Source organism: Trematomus bernacchii, unplaced genomic scaffold (genome assembly GCF_902827165.1).
Source record: "Trematomus bernacchii unplaced genomic scaffold, fTreBer1.1, whole genome shotgun sequence".
NCBI classification, from domain to species: domain Eukaryota; kingdom Metazoa; phylum Chordata; class Actinopteri; order Perciformes; family Nototheniidae; genus Trematomus; species Trematomus bernacchii.
In genome coordinates this window covers 8438208-8456444 of record NW_022987567.1, presented here as the reverse complement: position 1 = coordinate 8456444, position 18237 = coordinate 8438208, and the positions used below count along the sequence as shown (strand labels likewise).

The following is an 18237-nucleotide window of genomic DNA, read 5'->3' as shown; positions in this document are numbered from 1 at the left end:
CCGCGATAGCTGCAGATTGGTTTAATAAAATATGAGCTAAATTCTCCCCAGCCACTGCTGTCACTGATGCAAAAATGGGCAACGAAATGCAAATACACGGCGGCCGGGCCGAGGAACACACAGAATCGCTGCAGACCTGCGACACACTCCATCAGATCCACATGAAACCAGTGCTCCAGGGAGCTGGATTTGTCAATATGTTGCATAAGTTCTGATTACTTTTGGACGATCATAGGAAAAAACTTCAGAGCAGACACAGCGGAGATTTTAAGTGGGATGATTGAATTCAAACCGTGTTGGAGGAGGTTCAGAAGAATCAGAAAAACTTGGTTGGAAAATCAACCAGAGAGCAGAGTTTCCACTGTGTGCTCATTCCTTCACTTTTAATCACGAGTGTTTCCACAGCATCACAGTGTTCTCCACTCGGTGTAATGCTCTCTAACAGTACATCAGTGTCTGCATCCACAACATTACCATTTGTTTATTAATTACTCACCCTGTGTTGCATTCAATTTCTTTCTCTCGCATGCCCCCATGGTGAATAAAGAATCCACAAAACGGAGGAAAGTCTTGATTCATTGAAGTAAAATGCATGTATTTGGGAAGTAGCGAGCACAAAACTGGATAAATGAGACTAGGATTGAGTTGTGTGAGACTTTATAAACTAATCTGTTGATGTACAGTAGTAGTACATGTAGTGTTGTTTCTCTGATATGCAGCCTCCATGTGTTTCAACGCTTTTAACAAACACATTTTTGGATCATTTGTCTACCCTGGAGGAGAAAAAAAGTTCACTCAACAAATTCAAGTAAGGGTTAAAGAGTCCTCTCCTGCTGATGTTCAGGTGTATATCAGTATGTAGTGTCTCTACTTTAAAGAGTCCTCTCCTGCTGATGTTCAGGTGTATATCAGTATGTAGTGTCTCTACTTTAAAGAGTCCTCTCCTGCTGATGTTCAGGTGTATATCAGTATGTAGTGTCTCTACTTTAAAGAGTCCTCTCCTGCTGATGTTCAGGTGTATATCAGTATGTAGTGTCTCTACTTTAAAGAGTCCTCTCCTGCTGATGTTCAGGTGTCTATCAGTATGTAGTGTCTCTACTTTAAAGAGTCCTCTCCTGCTGATGTTCAGGTGTATATCAGTATGTAGTGTCTCTACTTTAAAGAGTCCTCTCCTGCTGACGTTCAGGTGTATATCAGTATGTAGTGGCTCTACTTTAAAGAGTCCTCTTCTGCTGATGTTCAGGTGTATATCAGTATGTAGTGTCTCTACTTTAAAGAGTCCTCTCCTGCTGATGTTCAGGTGTATATCAGTATGTAGTGTCTCTACTTTAAAGAGTCCTCTCCTGCTGATGTTCAGGTGTATATCAGTATGTAGTGTCTCTACTTTAAAGAGTCCTCTCCTGCTGATGTTCAGGTGTATATCAGTATGTAGTGTCTCTACTTTAAAGAGTCCTCTCCTGCTGATGTTCAGGTGTATATCAGTATGTAGTGTTTCTACTTTAAAGAGTCCTCTCCTGCTGATGTTCAGGTGTATATCAGTATGTAGTGTCTCTACTTTAAAGAGTCCTCTCCTGCTGATGTTCAGGTGTATATCAGTATGTAGTGTCTCTACTTTAAAGAGTCCTCTCCTGCTGATGTTCAGGTGTATATCAGTATGTAGTGTCTCTACTTTAAAGAGTCCTCTCCTGCTGATGTTCAGGTGTATATCAGTATGTAGTGTCTCTACTTTAAAGAGTCCTCTCCTGCTGATGTTCAGGTGTATATCAGTATGTAGTGTCTCTACTTTAAAGAGTCCTCTCCTGCTGATGTTCAGGTGTATATCAGTATGTAGTGTCTCTACTTTAAAGAGTCCTCTCCTGCTGATGTTCAGGTGTCTATCAGTATGTAGTGTCTCTACTTTAAAGAGTCCTCTCCTGCTGATGTTCAGGTGTATATCAGTATGTAGTGTCTCTACTTTAAAGAGTCCTCTCCTGCTGACGTTCAGGTGTATATCAGTATGTAGTGGCTCTACTTTAAAGAGTCCTCTTCTGCTGATGTTCAGGTGTATATCAGTATGTAGTGTCTCTACTTTAAAGAGTCCTCTCCTGCTGATGTTCAGGTGTATATCAGTATGTAGTGTCTCTACTTTAAAGAGTCCTCTCCTGCTGATGTTCAGGTGTATATCAGTATGTAGTGTCTCTACTTTAAAGAGTCCTCTCCTGCTGATGTTCAGGTGTATATCAGTATGTAGTGTCTCTACTTTAAAGAGTCCTCTCCTGCTGATGTTCAGGTGTATATCAGTATGTAGTGTCTCTACTTTAAAGAGTCCTCTCCTGCTGATGTTCAGGTGTATATCAGTATGTAGTGTCTCTACTTTAAAGAGTCCTCTCCTGCTGATGTTCAGGTGTATATCAGTATGTAGTGTCTCTACTTTAAAGAGTCCTCTCCTGCTGATGTTCAGGTGTCTATCAGTATGTAGTGTCTCTACTTTAAAGAGTCCTCTCCTGCTGATGTTCAGGTGTATATCAGTATGTAGTGTCTCTACTTTAAAGAGTCCTCTCCTGCTGACGTTCAGGTGTATATCAGTATGTAGTGGCTCTACTTTAAAGAGTCCTCTTCTGCTGATGTTCAGGTGTATATCAGTATGTAGTGTCTCTACTTTAAAGAGTCCTCTCCTGCTGATGTTCAGGTGTATATCAGTATGTAGTGTCTCTACTTTAAAGAGTCCTCTCCTGCTGATGTTCAGGTGTATATCAGTATGTAGTGTCTCTACTTTAAAGAGTCCTCTCCTGCTGATGTTCAGGTGTATATCAGTATGTAGTGTCTCTACTTTAAAGAGTCCTCTCCTGCTGATGTTCAGGTGTATATCAGTATGTAGTGTTTCTACTTTAAAGAGTCCTCTCCTGCTGATGTTCAGGTGTATATCAGTATGTAGTGTCTCTACTTTAAAGAGTCCTCTCCTGCTGATGTTCAGGTGTATATCAGTATGTAGTGTCTCTACTTTAAAGAGTCCTCTCCTGCTGATGTTCAGGTGTATATCAGTATGTAGTGTCTCTACTTTAAAGAGTCCTCTCCTGCTGATGTTCAGGTGTATATCAGTATGTAGTGTCTCTACTTTAAAGAGTCCTCTCCTGCTGATGTTCAGGTGTATATCAGTATGTAGTGTCTCTACTTTAAAGAGTCCTCTCCTGCTGATGTTCAGGTGTATATCAGTATGTAGTGTCTCTACTTTAAAGAGTCCTCTCCTGCTGATGTTCAGGTGTCTATCAGTATGTAGTGTCTCTACTTTAAAGAGTCCTCTCCTGCTGATGTTCAGGTGTATATCAGTATGTAGTGTCTCTACTTTAAAGAGTCCTCTCCTGCTGACGTTCAGGTGTATATCAGTATGTAGTGGCTCTACTTTAAAGAGTCCTCTTCTGCTGATGTTCAGGTGTATATCAGTATGTAGTGTCTCTACTTTAAAGAGTCCTCTCCTGCTGATGTTCAGGTGTATATCAGTATGTAGTGTCTCTACTTTAAAGAGTCCTCTCCTGCTGATGTTCAGGTGTATATCAGTATGTAGTGTCTCTACTTTAAAGAGTCCTCTCCTGCTGATGTTCAGGTGTATATCAGTATGTAGTGTCTCTACTTTAAAGAGTCCTCTCCTGCTGATGTTCAGGTGTATATCAGTATGTAGTGTTTCTACTTTAAAGAGTCCTCTCCTGCTGATGTTCAGGTGTATATCAGTATGTAGTGTCTCTACTTTAAAGAGTCCTCTCCTGCTGATGTTCAGGTGTATATCAGTATGTAGTGTCTCTACTTTAAAGAGTCCTCTCCTGCTGATGTTCAGGTGTATATCAGTATGTAGTGTCTCTACTTTAAAGAGTCCTCTCCTGCTGATGTTCAGGTGTATATCAGTATGTAGTGTCTCTACTTTAAAGAGTCCTCTCCTGCTGATGTTCAGGTGTATATCAGTATATAGTGTCTCTACTTTAAAGAGTCCTCTCCTGCTGATGTTCAGGTTTATATCAGTATGTAGTGTCTCTACTTTAAAGAGTCCTCTCCTGCTGATGTTCAGGTGTATATCAGTATGTAGTGTCTCTACTTTAAAGAGTCCTCTCCTGCTGATGTTCAGGTGTATATCAGTATGTAGTGTCTCTACTTTAAAGAGTCCTCTCCTGCTGATGTTCAGGTGTATATCAGTATATAGTGTCTCTACTTTAAAGAGTCCTCTCCTGCTGATGTTCAGGTGTATATCAGTATGTAGTGTCTCTACTTTAAAGAGTCCTCTCCTGCTGATGTTCAGGTGTATATCAGTATGTAGTGTCTCTACTTTAAAGAGTCCTCTCCTGCTGATGTTCAGGTGTCTATCAGTATGTAGTGTCTCTACTTTAAAGAGTCCTCTCCTGCTGATGTTCAGGTGTATATCAGTATGTAGTGTCTCTACTTTAAAGAGTCCTCTCCTGCTGATGTTCAGTTGTATATCAGTATGTGGTGTCTCTACTTTAAAGAGTCCTCTCCTGCTGATGTTCAGGTGTATATCAGTATGTAGTGTCTCTACTTTAAAGAGTCCTCTCCTGCTATAGAAGCGCTAGTGTTACATAGTGATGTTAATATGTTCCGTAACATGCACAGAAACCTTTATAACACACTACAGGAGAGGAAACACCCCCTAAAGCCTAACAGGGCCTCTTTGTTGACCCCATCCACGTGTAGCAAAAGATTCGGCAGTTCATAAACAAAATAAATGAAACTGTGAAATCCTCTTTACGGATGACTCACAGCTTCAAAACGTGAACTACTTACCGCGACATGTCACGCTGCAGCTCTCATGTTCCCAAACAATGAGAGCTTATGAAACAGAGGGAAGTGTGAACAAAGAATAAATAAGAGTTCATGCCTGTGCCGCCTGCGGGCAGTCAGTGTGCTCCACAACACGTTTGACAATTATTTTCAGGGGGATGTGTCACTGTTTGAGTTTCTGCACATCAAAGTCAGCCTCTCTGAAGACATGTTAGATAACTTCAAAGTGTCTGCCTCGCCGTGAGGTGCTTCTCCTTTTGTTTTCCACATCGGTTTGTTTTTCTCAGCGCATCGTAAAGACTGCGAGTGCCCGTTGCGTCATCAACCTGCTCTTTCATGATTCAAGGCCGCAGTGGACGTTGAACATGACTTTAAACACAAACGTATTCTGACAGGTTGGTTTCCAAGTGTGCAGAGAGCGTTTTCTGTTTTCATCTTCTTCAGAAACTTCTGGTGTTTTTGTTATTTGACGACAGAACAAACAGAATTATTTAAACTTTGATTTTCTTCAGATTTCTCACTGGCTGCATTGTTCATTTACGCTTCTAATAAGTGTTTGAGATACTTTTCATCTCCTTCAGGCTCTTTTTATTCTGATCAGCAACAGAGAGCTGGTCAAAGGATATGTTTCTGCTTATATATGATATGCTTGCATTGACTTGCAGGTATTGTATCTTTGTGTTTTTATAGTGTAAAGATTATTTTTATTATGAAAGAATCTGCAAGCTCACTTTCTCCATTCATCGTTTAATGTATAACATGTCAGAAAATAGTTAAACATTACATGTTACTTGTTAGACCCTTTTATCCAAAGCGACTTACGTACTGAATACAGTGGACAATCCACAGGAGCAATTTGGGGTGAAGTGTCTCAGGGACACAACGACATGCTGACTGCAGTGGGGTTTGAACCTGTGCTCCCCTGATCCCAACACGAACGCTCTATCCACTGCGCCACACGCCTCCCGCCACAGTAAACATTTCCATTACAGTTTCCCCTTAGATGCATAAGTGGGTCTTTTTGGACCCGGTGAGGTGGTTTTCTTGAAGTATCTTTGTAATTACATTTTTTTATCATTTCATATTCCAGCTATTCCTCAAAAAACACGTTTTGGATATCATGCCATTCACATTTTAAATTGACATTTTATACATTTTAAGAAATTGTAGTTTTTGTATTACTACCCCAAGCTTCCATAAGTGGGTCAAAACTGACCCGCATGCATTTTCTATGGAATCCTATGGGAAAACGTTTTTTTTCAAAATGTAAAAGACATTTCTAAAATTATAAATAGTGAAAAATTAATTATAAAATATTTCTAGTGTGAACCAAAAATATAATACTAAATATTATACAAGAGATTTTTCTTAACCAAAATGACAAAAATTGCATAAAAACACATATTATTCTAATACGGGTCATTTTAGACCCACTTATGGAAGAGTGTAGGGTCCAGTCACTCGTGCATCTAAGGGTTAAAGTCCAAGGTGATGCTTTTAAAAGTAAATTGTTTGGCATTAAAACACAAAGATATTCACTTTATGTTATATAGAACAGATAAAAGCAAGACAGCTCCATGTTTAAGAGGCTGAATGAAGATGAAGAATGACTTGAACAATCAATCTTTTATCAAAAATAGTTTCCGATAAAAACATCTGTCGATCAAAAAGTTGTTGAAATTCCTCTCAGAAATGGACAAAGGAATAAATACTCGGCTTTTCAAACATTGCCTAATGAAAACCTCCAGTCTGATAAATAAAAAGTACAATCATTGTCATTTATTGTCTTTATTGATATCATTCAAGAAATAATGAATTATGATTACATTTGTTATCACGCTTTCTTTAATGTTAGTACACCAAGACACACCGCAGCTTCTGCACAATAGCTCGTTATAAGTCCCTTGACTAAGAGTGGATACTTTTGATACATTATGATTAGATCAGTTTCTTTCTAATGCATCTTTAAACTCAATAAATAAAGTATTTAGGGCACTGTCTTTAACTGAGATATCAATAATTGATCATCAGTCCTGCAGCTTTTTTAGGAAAACTATCTGTAAAAACATTTCAAAATCGGGTGCATTGCAAGTGCATATTTTTAAAACAACTCGTTTTTCACTTTTTTTTTTATTGCAAAACAGTTTTGAGGAGGAGAAACTTTAGAAGGACGAGAACTACTGCACATGAAATCTTTTGCATGATCTACAAAGCTTTAAAGCTCCATTCCACATCTTTATATTGAAGCATTTAATAGTCAAATCTTTCTGAAAAAAATATGCTTTTCAGTGAATGTTTCATATGTGTTGCACGGGAAATGCAAATGAGGTTGACATACATTTGAGGATCTCTGTTGACACATGGTGTTCATTTGAGTTAAATCTGTGTGCGTTATTAATAAAGAACTGTTGCCTGTTTTACATTACATCAAACAGAGCCTGGTGAAAATCAAGTCATCAGTGCACATTATTGTTTTGTTACTAATGAAATTATCTTGGGGCAATAATTCCAATTAATGCCACAGTATTAGTCATATGATTACGCCACGAGACTTACAGAGTGAGGCGGAGAGCCGAGGTTCATAATGTGAGGTTCACACATGTTGTTGGAGGACCCTTTTTCAATTAAGAAGAATCACATATCAATCTGTTGTCGCTGAAGTGCTGCTGTGGGAAATAAAGGTGTTGGTGCCAGATTTAGTTTTTTATAATAACAGAATTCTGTACGCTTTAATGTTCAAAAAGCTCTTTATTTTTCTCATACTGCCTGTGCTGCAGCAACTCTTTTCACCCTCTGTCTGAAACCAGAGCCCAGTCTGCTCTGATTGGTTAACTGGCCGGCTCTGTTGTGATTGGTCAACCACTTAGAGATGTCCCGCCCCTTAGCCTATCACGTACAATGTGTTGGGAGTGCTAGCAATAATAATAATAATAATTCCTTATATTTATTATAGCGCTTTTTCCATGACCCAAAGCGCTTTACAGATACACATTACACATACATACATGTAACGGTCATGTACTGTGTACAATACCCACAGGAGCAAATTCAGGTGAAGTGTCTTGCCCAAGGACACAACGGCTTTACAGACGCAGCGGCGGCGGGTTTCGCCCCCTTGATCAATGCACAGCCCACTGCGCCACACCGCCCATCTTCACACCTCAAAGTCATCAAGGCGCTTTACAAGTACACATTAGTATCATACATGTACTGTGGACAATACCCACAGGAGCAAATTCGGGTGAAGTGTCTTGCCCAAGGACACAACGGCCACTCCGCCCATGCCCAATAGGAGCGTGCGTGATGTCACTGTCTTCCTGAACTTTGGGATTTTAGCCTTTGCAGACCATTTACATGCACACAAACCTATAGAACACACTACATGAAAGGGAAACCCCCAAAAACAATAGGGCCTCTTTGTGGGGGAAACTTCTGTGTAGCAATGCAGGAGGAGTCACCGACTCAAAAGGAGACACGGGGACAGCTGGAGCTTTGATGTCAAACACTGATGGGTTTATGTGGAGCTTCGGCCGGAGAATTCACAAAACAAGTCCAAGAGTCAGAGGTTCTGACTTCACGGTAGAGTTGCCACGTCAATTCCGAAGAACTCTACCGCGGACCCATGTATTTAGCTAGTTCAGAGAGAATAATCAACATTGTGCCTAACAAGATAGAATCATAACACCTCTATCAGCTGACGCCATCAGGCAGGAACAGGGAGACAAAACACTGAGAGCACAGCAGCCAAGGTTACAGGTGTGTGTGCTCAGTCAGGACATGAACTGATAAACTGGGTCAAAGTTATGGGCCTTGGAAAATATTTCCCCAACACTCTTTAAGTACAGTACTTGAGTAAATGTACTTTGTTACTGTCAACCACTGATACTCACCTACACCAGAGTGAAAACACGGATCTGTTCCTATAAAATACTGCATCTGTAAAGTTAATGCCGAACTCAACAGCCCATATATTTGCTTTGTTAAACTCTACAGGTGATTTCTCAATTCACTATCCACGCAATTTATCACACCTCTAGTCTTTTAAATCTTTGCTGAATTGCAACATTAAATGTAAGTATATCTCGGTCTTCTTTACGAACCGTGAAGGATTTTTTGTGTGATTGCTTCAGATTGACCCAGTTAAAGCAGTGGATTTCTAAAAGCAGGGATATCGCTTCACAGTGCTGCTGCCGTGCCAACGGGAAAGGCATGTGGCCAAAAAATAATACAAAAACAATCACATTGCCTCAAGGGAAATATTAATTTATTTTTATATATTTATGGGTTCAGGATTAGTCTTTCTACTGCAAACACAGATCAGTTTAGATGGTGTGACTGATCGTGTTATTGTGTGTGTGTTTCATATTTTAGCAAAGTGGCCACGCTCCAGAATGTCCAGTAGTAGTTAGTAGTAGTAGTAATAGTAGAAGAAGTAGTAGTAGTAGACGTAGTAGTAGTAGTATAAGTAGTAGTAGTAGACTACTAGTAGTATAAGTAATAGTAGTAGTAGTAGTTGTAGTAGTAGGTGTTACATACTGATGTCAAAATATTCTGGAACTTTGGGATTTTAGCCTTTGCAGACCATTTACATGCACAGAAACCTATAGAACACCATTCACAACGCATTACAGGGCCTCTTTAATAAATCATGCAGGTGAAGCTGCACCATGTGGCCGCAGACAGGACGCACAGCTGATCCCTGGTCTCCATGTTGGAGCAGTAACTTGATATTAGCTTGTTCTCATTGTGTTAGAAACCACTTCAGCTGGTGACACATCCTCCCGTTTCTGCAGAACACCTCATGAAGCTCTGAGACTGGTTTTATTCCTGCAATGAGCAACACTTTCTGCAGGAGATCCGTGTGCACGCGCGACGCATGAGGCACCTGGGCTCCGTCTAATTACTGGAAACCTGTCGATTCGTTTTTGCAGTGATGGTGCATTTTTTGTTTCTGTGGATGATGGGAGCTCTGCTGCAGGTTTGTCATGCAACGATTTACACCAACGACTGGGCGATCAGGATACGAGGAGACAGAGAGTGTGTGAGCCGGATAGCAGAGAAATATGGATTCACCAACATGGGCCAGGTGAGTGTCCTGAAACACACTCAGGAGAATACAAGGAGCACCAAGCTAACATACAGAGCATTTGTCTTCATCTTGATCTTGAAGTGTTGTGTGTAGTTTTTAAGTTTTTAATTTGTCAGTATTTTGGGTAATTCAGGCCTGTAGGCAACACTCAACAAGCTTCAAGTTAGGCCTCAACCAATTATCAAGACATTGAGCTGCAGGAAGACTAATGAAACTAACACAATAACACAGAATGAAGATTGTAGTTTGTCTCAAATCTTCTTTAAATAACACTATAGTTGACATGTTTATTTTAAGAAATCGGTGAATTCATAGTGCCTCATTTTGCAAAACCCCCAGACTGTCACTGTCCTGCAATGTCCTTTAAAACAGTCTTATTGCAAATATCCCACTGTAGTTGTAATAATGATATTTGAGATTAGTTGCAATACTTTGTTTTGCAAATAACTGTCTACCATCTGTCTGGCAGAAACTAGAGTAATGTTTAATTAAACGGCCACTCAGCTACTGCAGGAGGAAGGTAAATATTAGCTTTTATTAATGAGCGTTTCAGTTGTTCTTTTTATATATTAGAAGCCAGCAGCTGTTCATCCACATCCACAGTCTGCAGGGATGTTTGTTTCTTGGTAAAGGATACCAAGCGTCCTCTTCCTTCATTTCATTTTCCAAAGCACCTGCATCTGAGATAGTTGCAAAAATGACATCATCCCTATCCTGACAATATATAGTATTAATTAATCATCTAACGTCCGTTAAACCTTGAAGAAGCAAGAGTCGGCTCTTAATTTCTATTCAAACCAAGGTTGCAAAAAACAAAACGGAAATCAATAAGAGCAGAGATGACAGAATGACCAAATACAAGCTAGATCAATAAACAATAAAGCAAAAAGAAAGACACAAAGGGTTTTCCAATATATGTAACACATGTTCTCCCCGGGGAGATGTGGTGTAATGAGTGGTTCTGTTATCTGGTACATGTTCATTGAGGGGGTTATAGACCGCGAAGACCCTCTGATGCTTAATAGCAGAGGTCAAAAGTCAAAAGGACATTTCACAACAAAAGCATCATTTATTCTGGCCTCTCGCAGAAAATCAACTTATGACACTTATTATATTGATTCGCCATTACCCAGAGCCCCTTTTCTTATATATATTTAAAAAGATGTCTTTACGTCATGCCATTACGGACACACTCCGAAACACACATGAACAGCAGAGTCTCATGTTACCTGATCACAGGTGTAAGGTGTCCGCCTTAATGAAACCCTGAACCAGAGAGGGCAAAAGTACACGCATGCTTTACTCAAGTAGAAGTACAGATACTCGTGTTTAAAAATACTCTGGTGAAAGTAGAAGTACTGACTAAACTTATTTACTCAAGTAAAAGTAAAGAGGGCTTTGAAATGTACTTCAGTAAAAAGTACCCGTAACTAGCAGCTGTTTTAAAGAGTACCTGACCTCCCTTTATATTAATAGAACAATAATGTCATTGTTAGCTAATGAATGTTTCCATGCTGAACAACGGCAACATGACAACGTTTTCATTGGTCCCTCTTCTTTAGAGAAGACCAGGAAATGATGGATACACGGATCGTGTTCAAATCAATAGGCACGCAATGACTCTAAATAATAATGATCACGCCACCAAACACACATTCAAACTAAAGGAACCAGCCTGTTTGGAAAATGTGAGAAGTAGAAAGTACAGGTATTTGAGTTCAACATGTAAGAAGTAGAAAGTACAGGTATTAGTGTTTAACATGTAAGAAGTAGAAAGTACAGGTATTAGTGTTCAACATGTAAGAAGTAGAACGTACAGGTATTTGTGTTCAACATGTAAGAAGTAGAAAGTACAGGTATTTGTGTTCAACATGTAAGAAGTAGAAAGTACAGGTATTAGTGTTCAACATGTAAGAAGTAGAAAGTACAGGTATTTGTGTTCAACATGTAAGAAGTAGAAAGTACAGGTATTTGTGTTCAAAATGTAAGAAGTAGAAAGTACAGGTATTTGTGTTCAAACTGTAAGAAGTAGAAAGTACAGGTATTTGTGTTCAAAATGTAAGAAGTCAAAGTAAAAAGTCATCAGAAAAATAAGTAGTGGAGTAAAGTACTGATACCAGAAACATATACTTAAGTACAGTAACGAAGTATTTGTAATCCACTACTTCCCACCTCTGCACTGAAGGACCTTCATCATTTAACAGCTGTTTGGTGACAGAGAAACTCACTCCTTTTATCTGAAAACAAATTATATGAAAGGGTTTTTATGTCTGTTTCTCTAGATCGGAGACCTGAAGAGTTATTACAGTTTTCGCCACAGCGAGACGGCGATGAGGTCGACGGTGTCAAACACACAGGTGTCTGTTAGCGTCGCCACGGAGACTGAGGTAAGTAACGGGATATGAGGAGAGACTGGACCTCTGAATTATTAATGAGCATCATGTCTCCTCCCCACACACGTGTTGCTGTTCTGGCCTCTTCGTTACACACTGTTCTTTACATCATCGCACATATAACACCACAAAACTGGAGTTGCCATAAAACAGTGATGACATATGTTAGCATCGGACATTAGCATCTCCACGGTTTCCTCGACAAAAAGCCAATGGGATTTCTCCATGTAATTTGGGATTATTGCAGAAAATAATATCTGTGTTTAGGATATTTACACGTCTTGTTCAGCAGGACATATTAACACCACTCTATGACAGTGGCGAGCCGTGAGCTTTATACCTAGGCCCTCTGACCCCCACCAATTCCCTCGAAAAAAAGAAAAAAAAAAGAGTTATTACGTCACAGCGTATACTTCAGCGGAATATCAAAACAACGGCCCAGGGTGCAAAACGCATCAATGACAGCGACCCTCTACCACACAAAACAACACCTGTAAACCCAATTTGTGTTCTTTGACATTGAAAATGATATTGCATTGTGTTTCTTACTTTCGTTGCCGTTGTATGTCTTAAGTGTAATTTGGCATGCTTTTATTTTGAAGGCGAGTTCACGCTGTTGACAGGAAGTTGTTGTTGCTATGGAAACAAGAAAAGTTTCACAGCGGGCGGAACTTGTCATAAAGTCCGCGATAATAAAACCCACCCATTTAGAGGGAAGATATGATTGGTCAATTGTACTGTCATTTGACATTACTCTCTCGTTCAGTTACTATAGCGGGCCCTCTGTGAATCGCAGAGAGGGCCAGGTGAGCTTCTTTCATGTAACCCTTCACATTCAAACAGAGACTGAACAGGCAGATTCGAAGGATTTATTTCTTTGGAAATGTTATTTTAAATACAATTAAATCAAGTTTTTTTTCGGTAAAACTAATGAAAAATATAACAAAAATAATATTAAAAAAATATATATTTAAAAAATATATATATTTTTTAAATGTTTTTAAATATTATTTTTTAGAATATCTTAGGCGTTCACAGCCACTGTAAATGCAATCACTAGAAGTCAAAAGCTAACGTTAGTTTACAAAGGAGCTACAGTGGAACCAGGAAGTGCTAAAATGCTGACTCATGTCCAAGTTTAGGACTCATTCCTGCACCACTCTGTTGATGGCACAAAGAGAAATGTACCTGGTTTACTAAATCACAACAGGCAGTATAATACCACAATACAATACAAGTGATAAAAAAACAAGGCCAAAAAATGACCTTTTTCTGAAACGTGCAGCATGACGGTCAAGATATTGGATTTCACTACATTCAATAAAAACACAAGTTCAAAAGAAAAATAAATTCTGTCTTTTATGTTACTTCTTTGTCAAAATATCCTAACATTAAGATTGTTGTTAAAACACAAAGTTATATTGTGAATAGACCAAAAGTGTTGATTAGAGCTGCATCGATTTGTCTAACGATTATGCAAAAATAAAATTGCAAATTTTCTTGCAAGAATAGCAGTCCGACCTATCAAATATGGAGATTTCTTTCTTTTCTTTTAACTTTTTGATCATATTAAAGTGAAACTCTTCGTGCTTTTTACCGTAAAACCATTTAAAGACATCACCTTGGTCTTTGAGAAACTGGGATGGACATTTTCACAATTTTCATGCTGTATACTACACCATATTTAGTAGGGATGTCCCGATCACCTTTTTTTGCTCCCGATCCGACAATCTGCCGATACCGATTTTTCCCGATCCGATCTTTATGCAATGCATTAAGAGAAAAAAAAGGTAACAGATAACGGCTGGTCATCCAACGCGATGAATTCAGCTATATTGGCTGTTATTTTTTGGCCTTTTCACTGTTCTGGGGCAGTTTCTCTTTCCTTTTTAAAAGTCTCTGAAAGTGTCGGTTGTTTCAGTGCCGTTACCTGAGTGGCCGCTGTGTACTCGTCGTGTTGTTGTTGGTGTTTGTATTAGATTAGTCGTGTTGAACGTAGCTCTGTTCTTTCCACCATGCGGTACCTCCACCTTGCAAACATTGCATCTGGCTGTTACACTGCCTCCGCTTTCAATTTTATAATACTTCCAAACTCCTGACATTTTCTCTGTCCCGACCAGCAACCAGGTCTATGAAAACAAGCCCAAAAGAAACAACACATACATGATGTTGTGTAATTTTAAACCAAAACTAAGGCCTCAGGATGACTTGAACATGGTCATTTTTGTTTTGTAACATTAAATAAAATAATAAAAATATTTTATAAATAAATATAAAAAAATTCCCAATCCCCGATTTTTTTCTCCCGATTCCGATCTTTTGAAAATCACGTGATCGGCTACGATCCCCGATCACGTGATCGGATCGGGACATCTCTAATATTTAGTGTTGTTGTAGCTCGAGCATTATGTTTGATTCTGTTTTTAAGGTGGAGTGGCTGCAGCAGCAGGTGGTCCTGAGAAGAGAAAAGAGGAACTCCAGAGCCAATCACGTCTTCTCCGTTAACCTGAAGAGCGAAAACCTTCCCACCGCTCATCCGTCCAATCAGACGCTCCATAACGACTCCATGTGGAGGAACCCGTGGTACCATGTGAGTCTGAAACACAGATAGAACACAGACTGCAGTATTATAGGGAAATATGTTTAGGACATAAGAGAAGGAAGATTCATCAGGACTTATAAAAGTGACCATAAGGTAACCCTTGAGTAAAAGGAGAAGTACTCAGATCTTGTACTTGAGTAAAAGTAGAAGTACTCAGATCTTGTACTCGAGTAAAAGGAGAAGTACTCAGATCTTGTACTTGAGTAAAAGGAGAAGTACTCAGGTCTTGTACTTGAGTAAAAGGAGAAGTACTCAGATCTTGTACTTGAGTAAAAGCAGAAGTACTCAGATCTTGTACTTGAGTAAAAGTAGAAGTACTCAGATCTTGTACTTGAGTAAAAGTAGAAGTACTCAGATCTTGTACTTGAGTAAAAGTAGAAGTACTCAGATCTTGTATTTGAGTAAAAGTAGAAGTACTCAGATCTTGTACTTGAGTAAAAGGAGAAGTACTCAGATCTTGTACTTGAGTAAAAGGAGAAGTACTCAGGTCTTGTACTTGAGTAAAAGGAGAAGTACTCAGATCTTGTACTTGAGTAAAAGCAGAAGTACTCAGATCTTGTACTTGAGTAAAAGTAGAAGTACCCAGATCTTGTACTTGAGTAAAAGTAGAAGTACCAGAGTGTAGGAATACTCTGTTTCAGTAAAAGTCCTGCATTCAAAATGTTCCTCAAGTGAAAGTATAAAAGTATTCTCATCAAAATATAGTTAAAGTAGCGACAGTAAAAGTAGTCATTGTGCAGATTGGTCCATTTCAGAATAATATATATGATATGTTTTATAATGATTGATCATGAAAGTGTTCTCAAAGCTGGTAAAGGTGCAGCTAGTTTGAATGACTTTGTATACTGCAGGGTAGCTTGTGGATTTACTCCAGGTGGAACTAAAGTCTGATTTAACACTTGATTATATTTCACATCATTCATCCAGATCTGTGAAGTAACTAAAGGTATTAAATACATGCAGTGGGGTAGAAGTACACAGTAGGGAAATACTCAAGTAAAGTTCAAGTACCTCAAAATGTAACGAGTAAATGTACTTAGTTACTAAACACAGATTATGGAAGAAATTAAGCTATATGCTGTGTTTTATGATAAGAAGAATTTCTGATGTATAGAAAAAGTCAACAAATTACTTAAAAATATTTTTTTATGAAAATATTTCAAAGTTTTGTTGAATGTTAAGGATTGTTTGTTGTTGGATTAAACAATCCAGCTGCTTTAAATAACAAAATACACATGTGTATACCTGTTTACTCAATACACGTTTTTACATATATACAACATCTGTCAATCAAGCAAATACACATCAGACAACATTTCTATTAACTTTCTGTTTTGGTTGATCAATGACTTTTAAAATCAAAAGACACAATACATTTAAATGAGCTATTGAGACCCTGCTGTATAGGGGTTATAGGGTCTTTACTCTCATGCACAATCAAAATGTAACGAGTAAATGTACTTGGTTACTTTACACCTCTGCTTCCTAGCTTCCCCAGTCTGATCTGAATGTCCCTCTCTCTGCTCCTCAGTCAGGTATGAACATCGTTGGGGCCTGGAGGAGAGGTTTCAGTGGAAAAGGAGTGGTGGTCTCTGTCCTGGACGACGGCATCGAGAGAGAGCATCCGGATCTGAAGCCAAATTATGTAAGTGCCCCGGGATGGACTGCTGTTTCTTGGGGAAAAGGGGGGGACATTAATCATAAGCTATTTGGCTGCAGAGCTCTTAGTGTAAGACAGATATTTGCCGGCGCAGCTTTTGGGCCGAAAGATTCGGAGAGGATTGGATCGGACAGTAAACGTCTGATCCACTTAAGTGTGCAGTGGACGGGTGAATAATGCTCTTTGTGATGAAACACAGACAGATAGCTGCCGGCATCCCATAATGCACTGCTACTTACTATCCATCTGATTCAGGATCCTCTGGCCAGCCGTGATGTGAACGGACAAGACGACGATCCGTCTCCAAATTATTCCAACGCTGCTGCCTCCAACTAGTGAGTGCTTCCTTTTTTTGTTTTCATTTCTTTATTAAAGGTCCCCTATTATACTGTCTTTCATCAATATATCACAGGTCCCAGATATATAGGGGTTACCTTGGTTGCTGATTGGCTAATGGTTACACAAGCCAAAACATCGTTATGACATCATAAAGTGGGCAAAATCTGATCAGCTCATTTTCAGACAGGTTTTTATAAAAATGGATCAGGACAAAAAGAGAGAGAATCTTTGTTCCTGAAACTTTCAGAGTCTCTTTCTACAGAGGGGACACATGTTGATGAAGAAGAGACATGAAGAAGAGGGGACACATGTTGATGTAGAAGAGACATGAAGAAGAGGGGACACATGTTGATGTAGAAGAGACATGAAGAAGAGGGGACACATGTTGATGTAGAAGAGACATGGAGAAGAGGGGACACATGATGATGTAGAAGAGACATGAAGAAGAGGGGACACATGTTGATGTAGAAGAGACATGAAGAAGAGGGGACACATGTTGATGTAGAAGAGACATGAAGAAGAGGGGACACATGTTGATGTAGAAGAGACATGAAGAAGAGGGGACACATGTTGATGTAGAAGAGACATAAAGAAGAGGGGACACATGTTGATGTAGAAGAGACATGAAGAAGAGGGGACACATGTTGATGTAGAAGAGACATGGAGAAGAGGGGACACATGTTGATGTAGAAGAGACATGAAGAAGAGGGGACACATGTTGATGTAGAAGAGACATGAAGAAGAGGGGACACATGTTGATGTAGAAGAGACATGAAGAAGAGGGGACACATGTTGATGAAGAAGAGACATGAAGAAGAGGGGACATATGTTGATGTAGAAGAGACATGAAGAAGAGGGGACACATGTTGATGTAGAAAAGACATGAAGAAGAGGGGACACATGTTGATGTAGAAGAGACATGAAGAAGAGGGGACACATGTTGATGTAGAGGAGACATGGAGAAGAGGGGACACATGTTGATGTAGAAGAGACATGAAGAAGAGGGGACACATGTTGATGTAGAGGAGACATGAAGAAGAGGGGACACATGTTGATGTAGAAGAGACATGAAGAAGAGGGGACACACGTTGATGTAGAAGAGACATGAAGAAGAGGGGACACATGTTGATGTAGAAGAGACATGAAGAAGAGGGGACACATGTTGATGTAGAAGAGACATGAAGAAGAGGGGACACATGGTGATGTAGAAGAGACATGAAGAAGAGGGGACACATGTTGATGTAGAAGAGACATGAAGAAGAGGGGACACATGTTGATGTAGAAGAGACATGAAGAAGAGGGGACACGTGTTGATGAAGAAGAGACATGAAGAAGAGGGGACACATGTTGATGTAGAAGAGACATGGAGAAGAGGGGACACATGTTGATGAAG

General features: G+C 39.4%; 1 protein-coding gene across 1 annotated transcript in view; it reads left to right on the top strand.

The window, feature by feature from the left end:
• The first annotated feature begins 9696 nt into the window (after positions 1-9696).
• The window catches only part of pcsk5a (proprotein convertase subtilisin/kexin type 5a), a 67068-nt gene continuing 58527 nt past the window's right edge, over positions 9697-18237 (top strand). Inside the window, exons 1-5 of the mRNA XM_034125948.1 lie at positions 9697-9847; positions 12133-12237; positions 14672-14833; positions 16377-16490; positions 16761-16840. Of these exons, the coding sequence (XP_033981839.1) occupies positions 9719-9847; positions 12133-12237; positions 14672-14833; positions 16377-16490; positions 16761-16840 (590 nt within the window). The 5' untranslated portion in view covers positions 9697-9718. The remainder of the gene's footprint in view (positions 9848-12132; positions 12238-14671; positions 14834-16376; positions 16491-16760; positions 16841-18237) is intronic.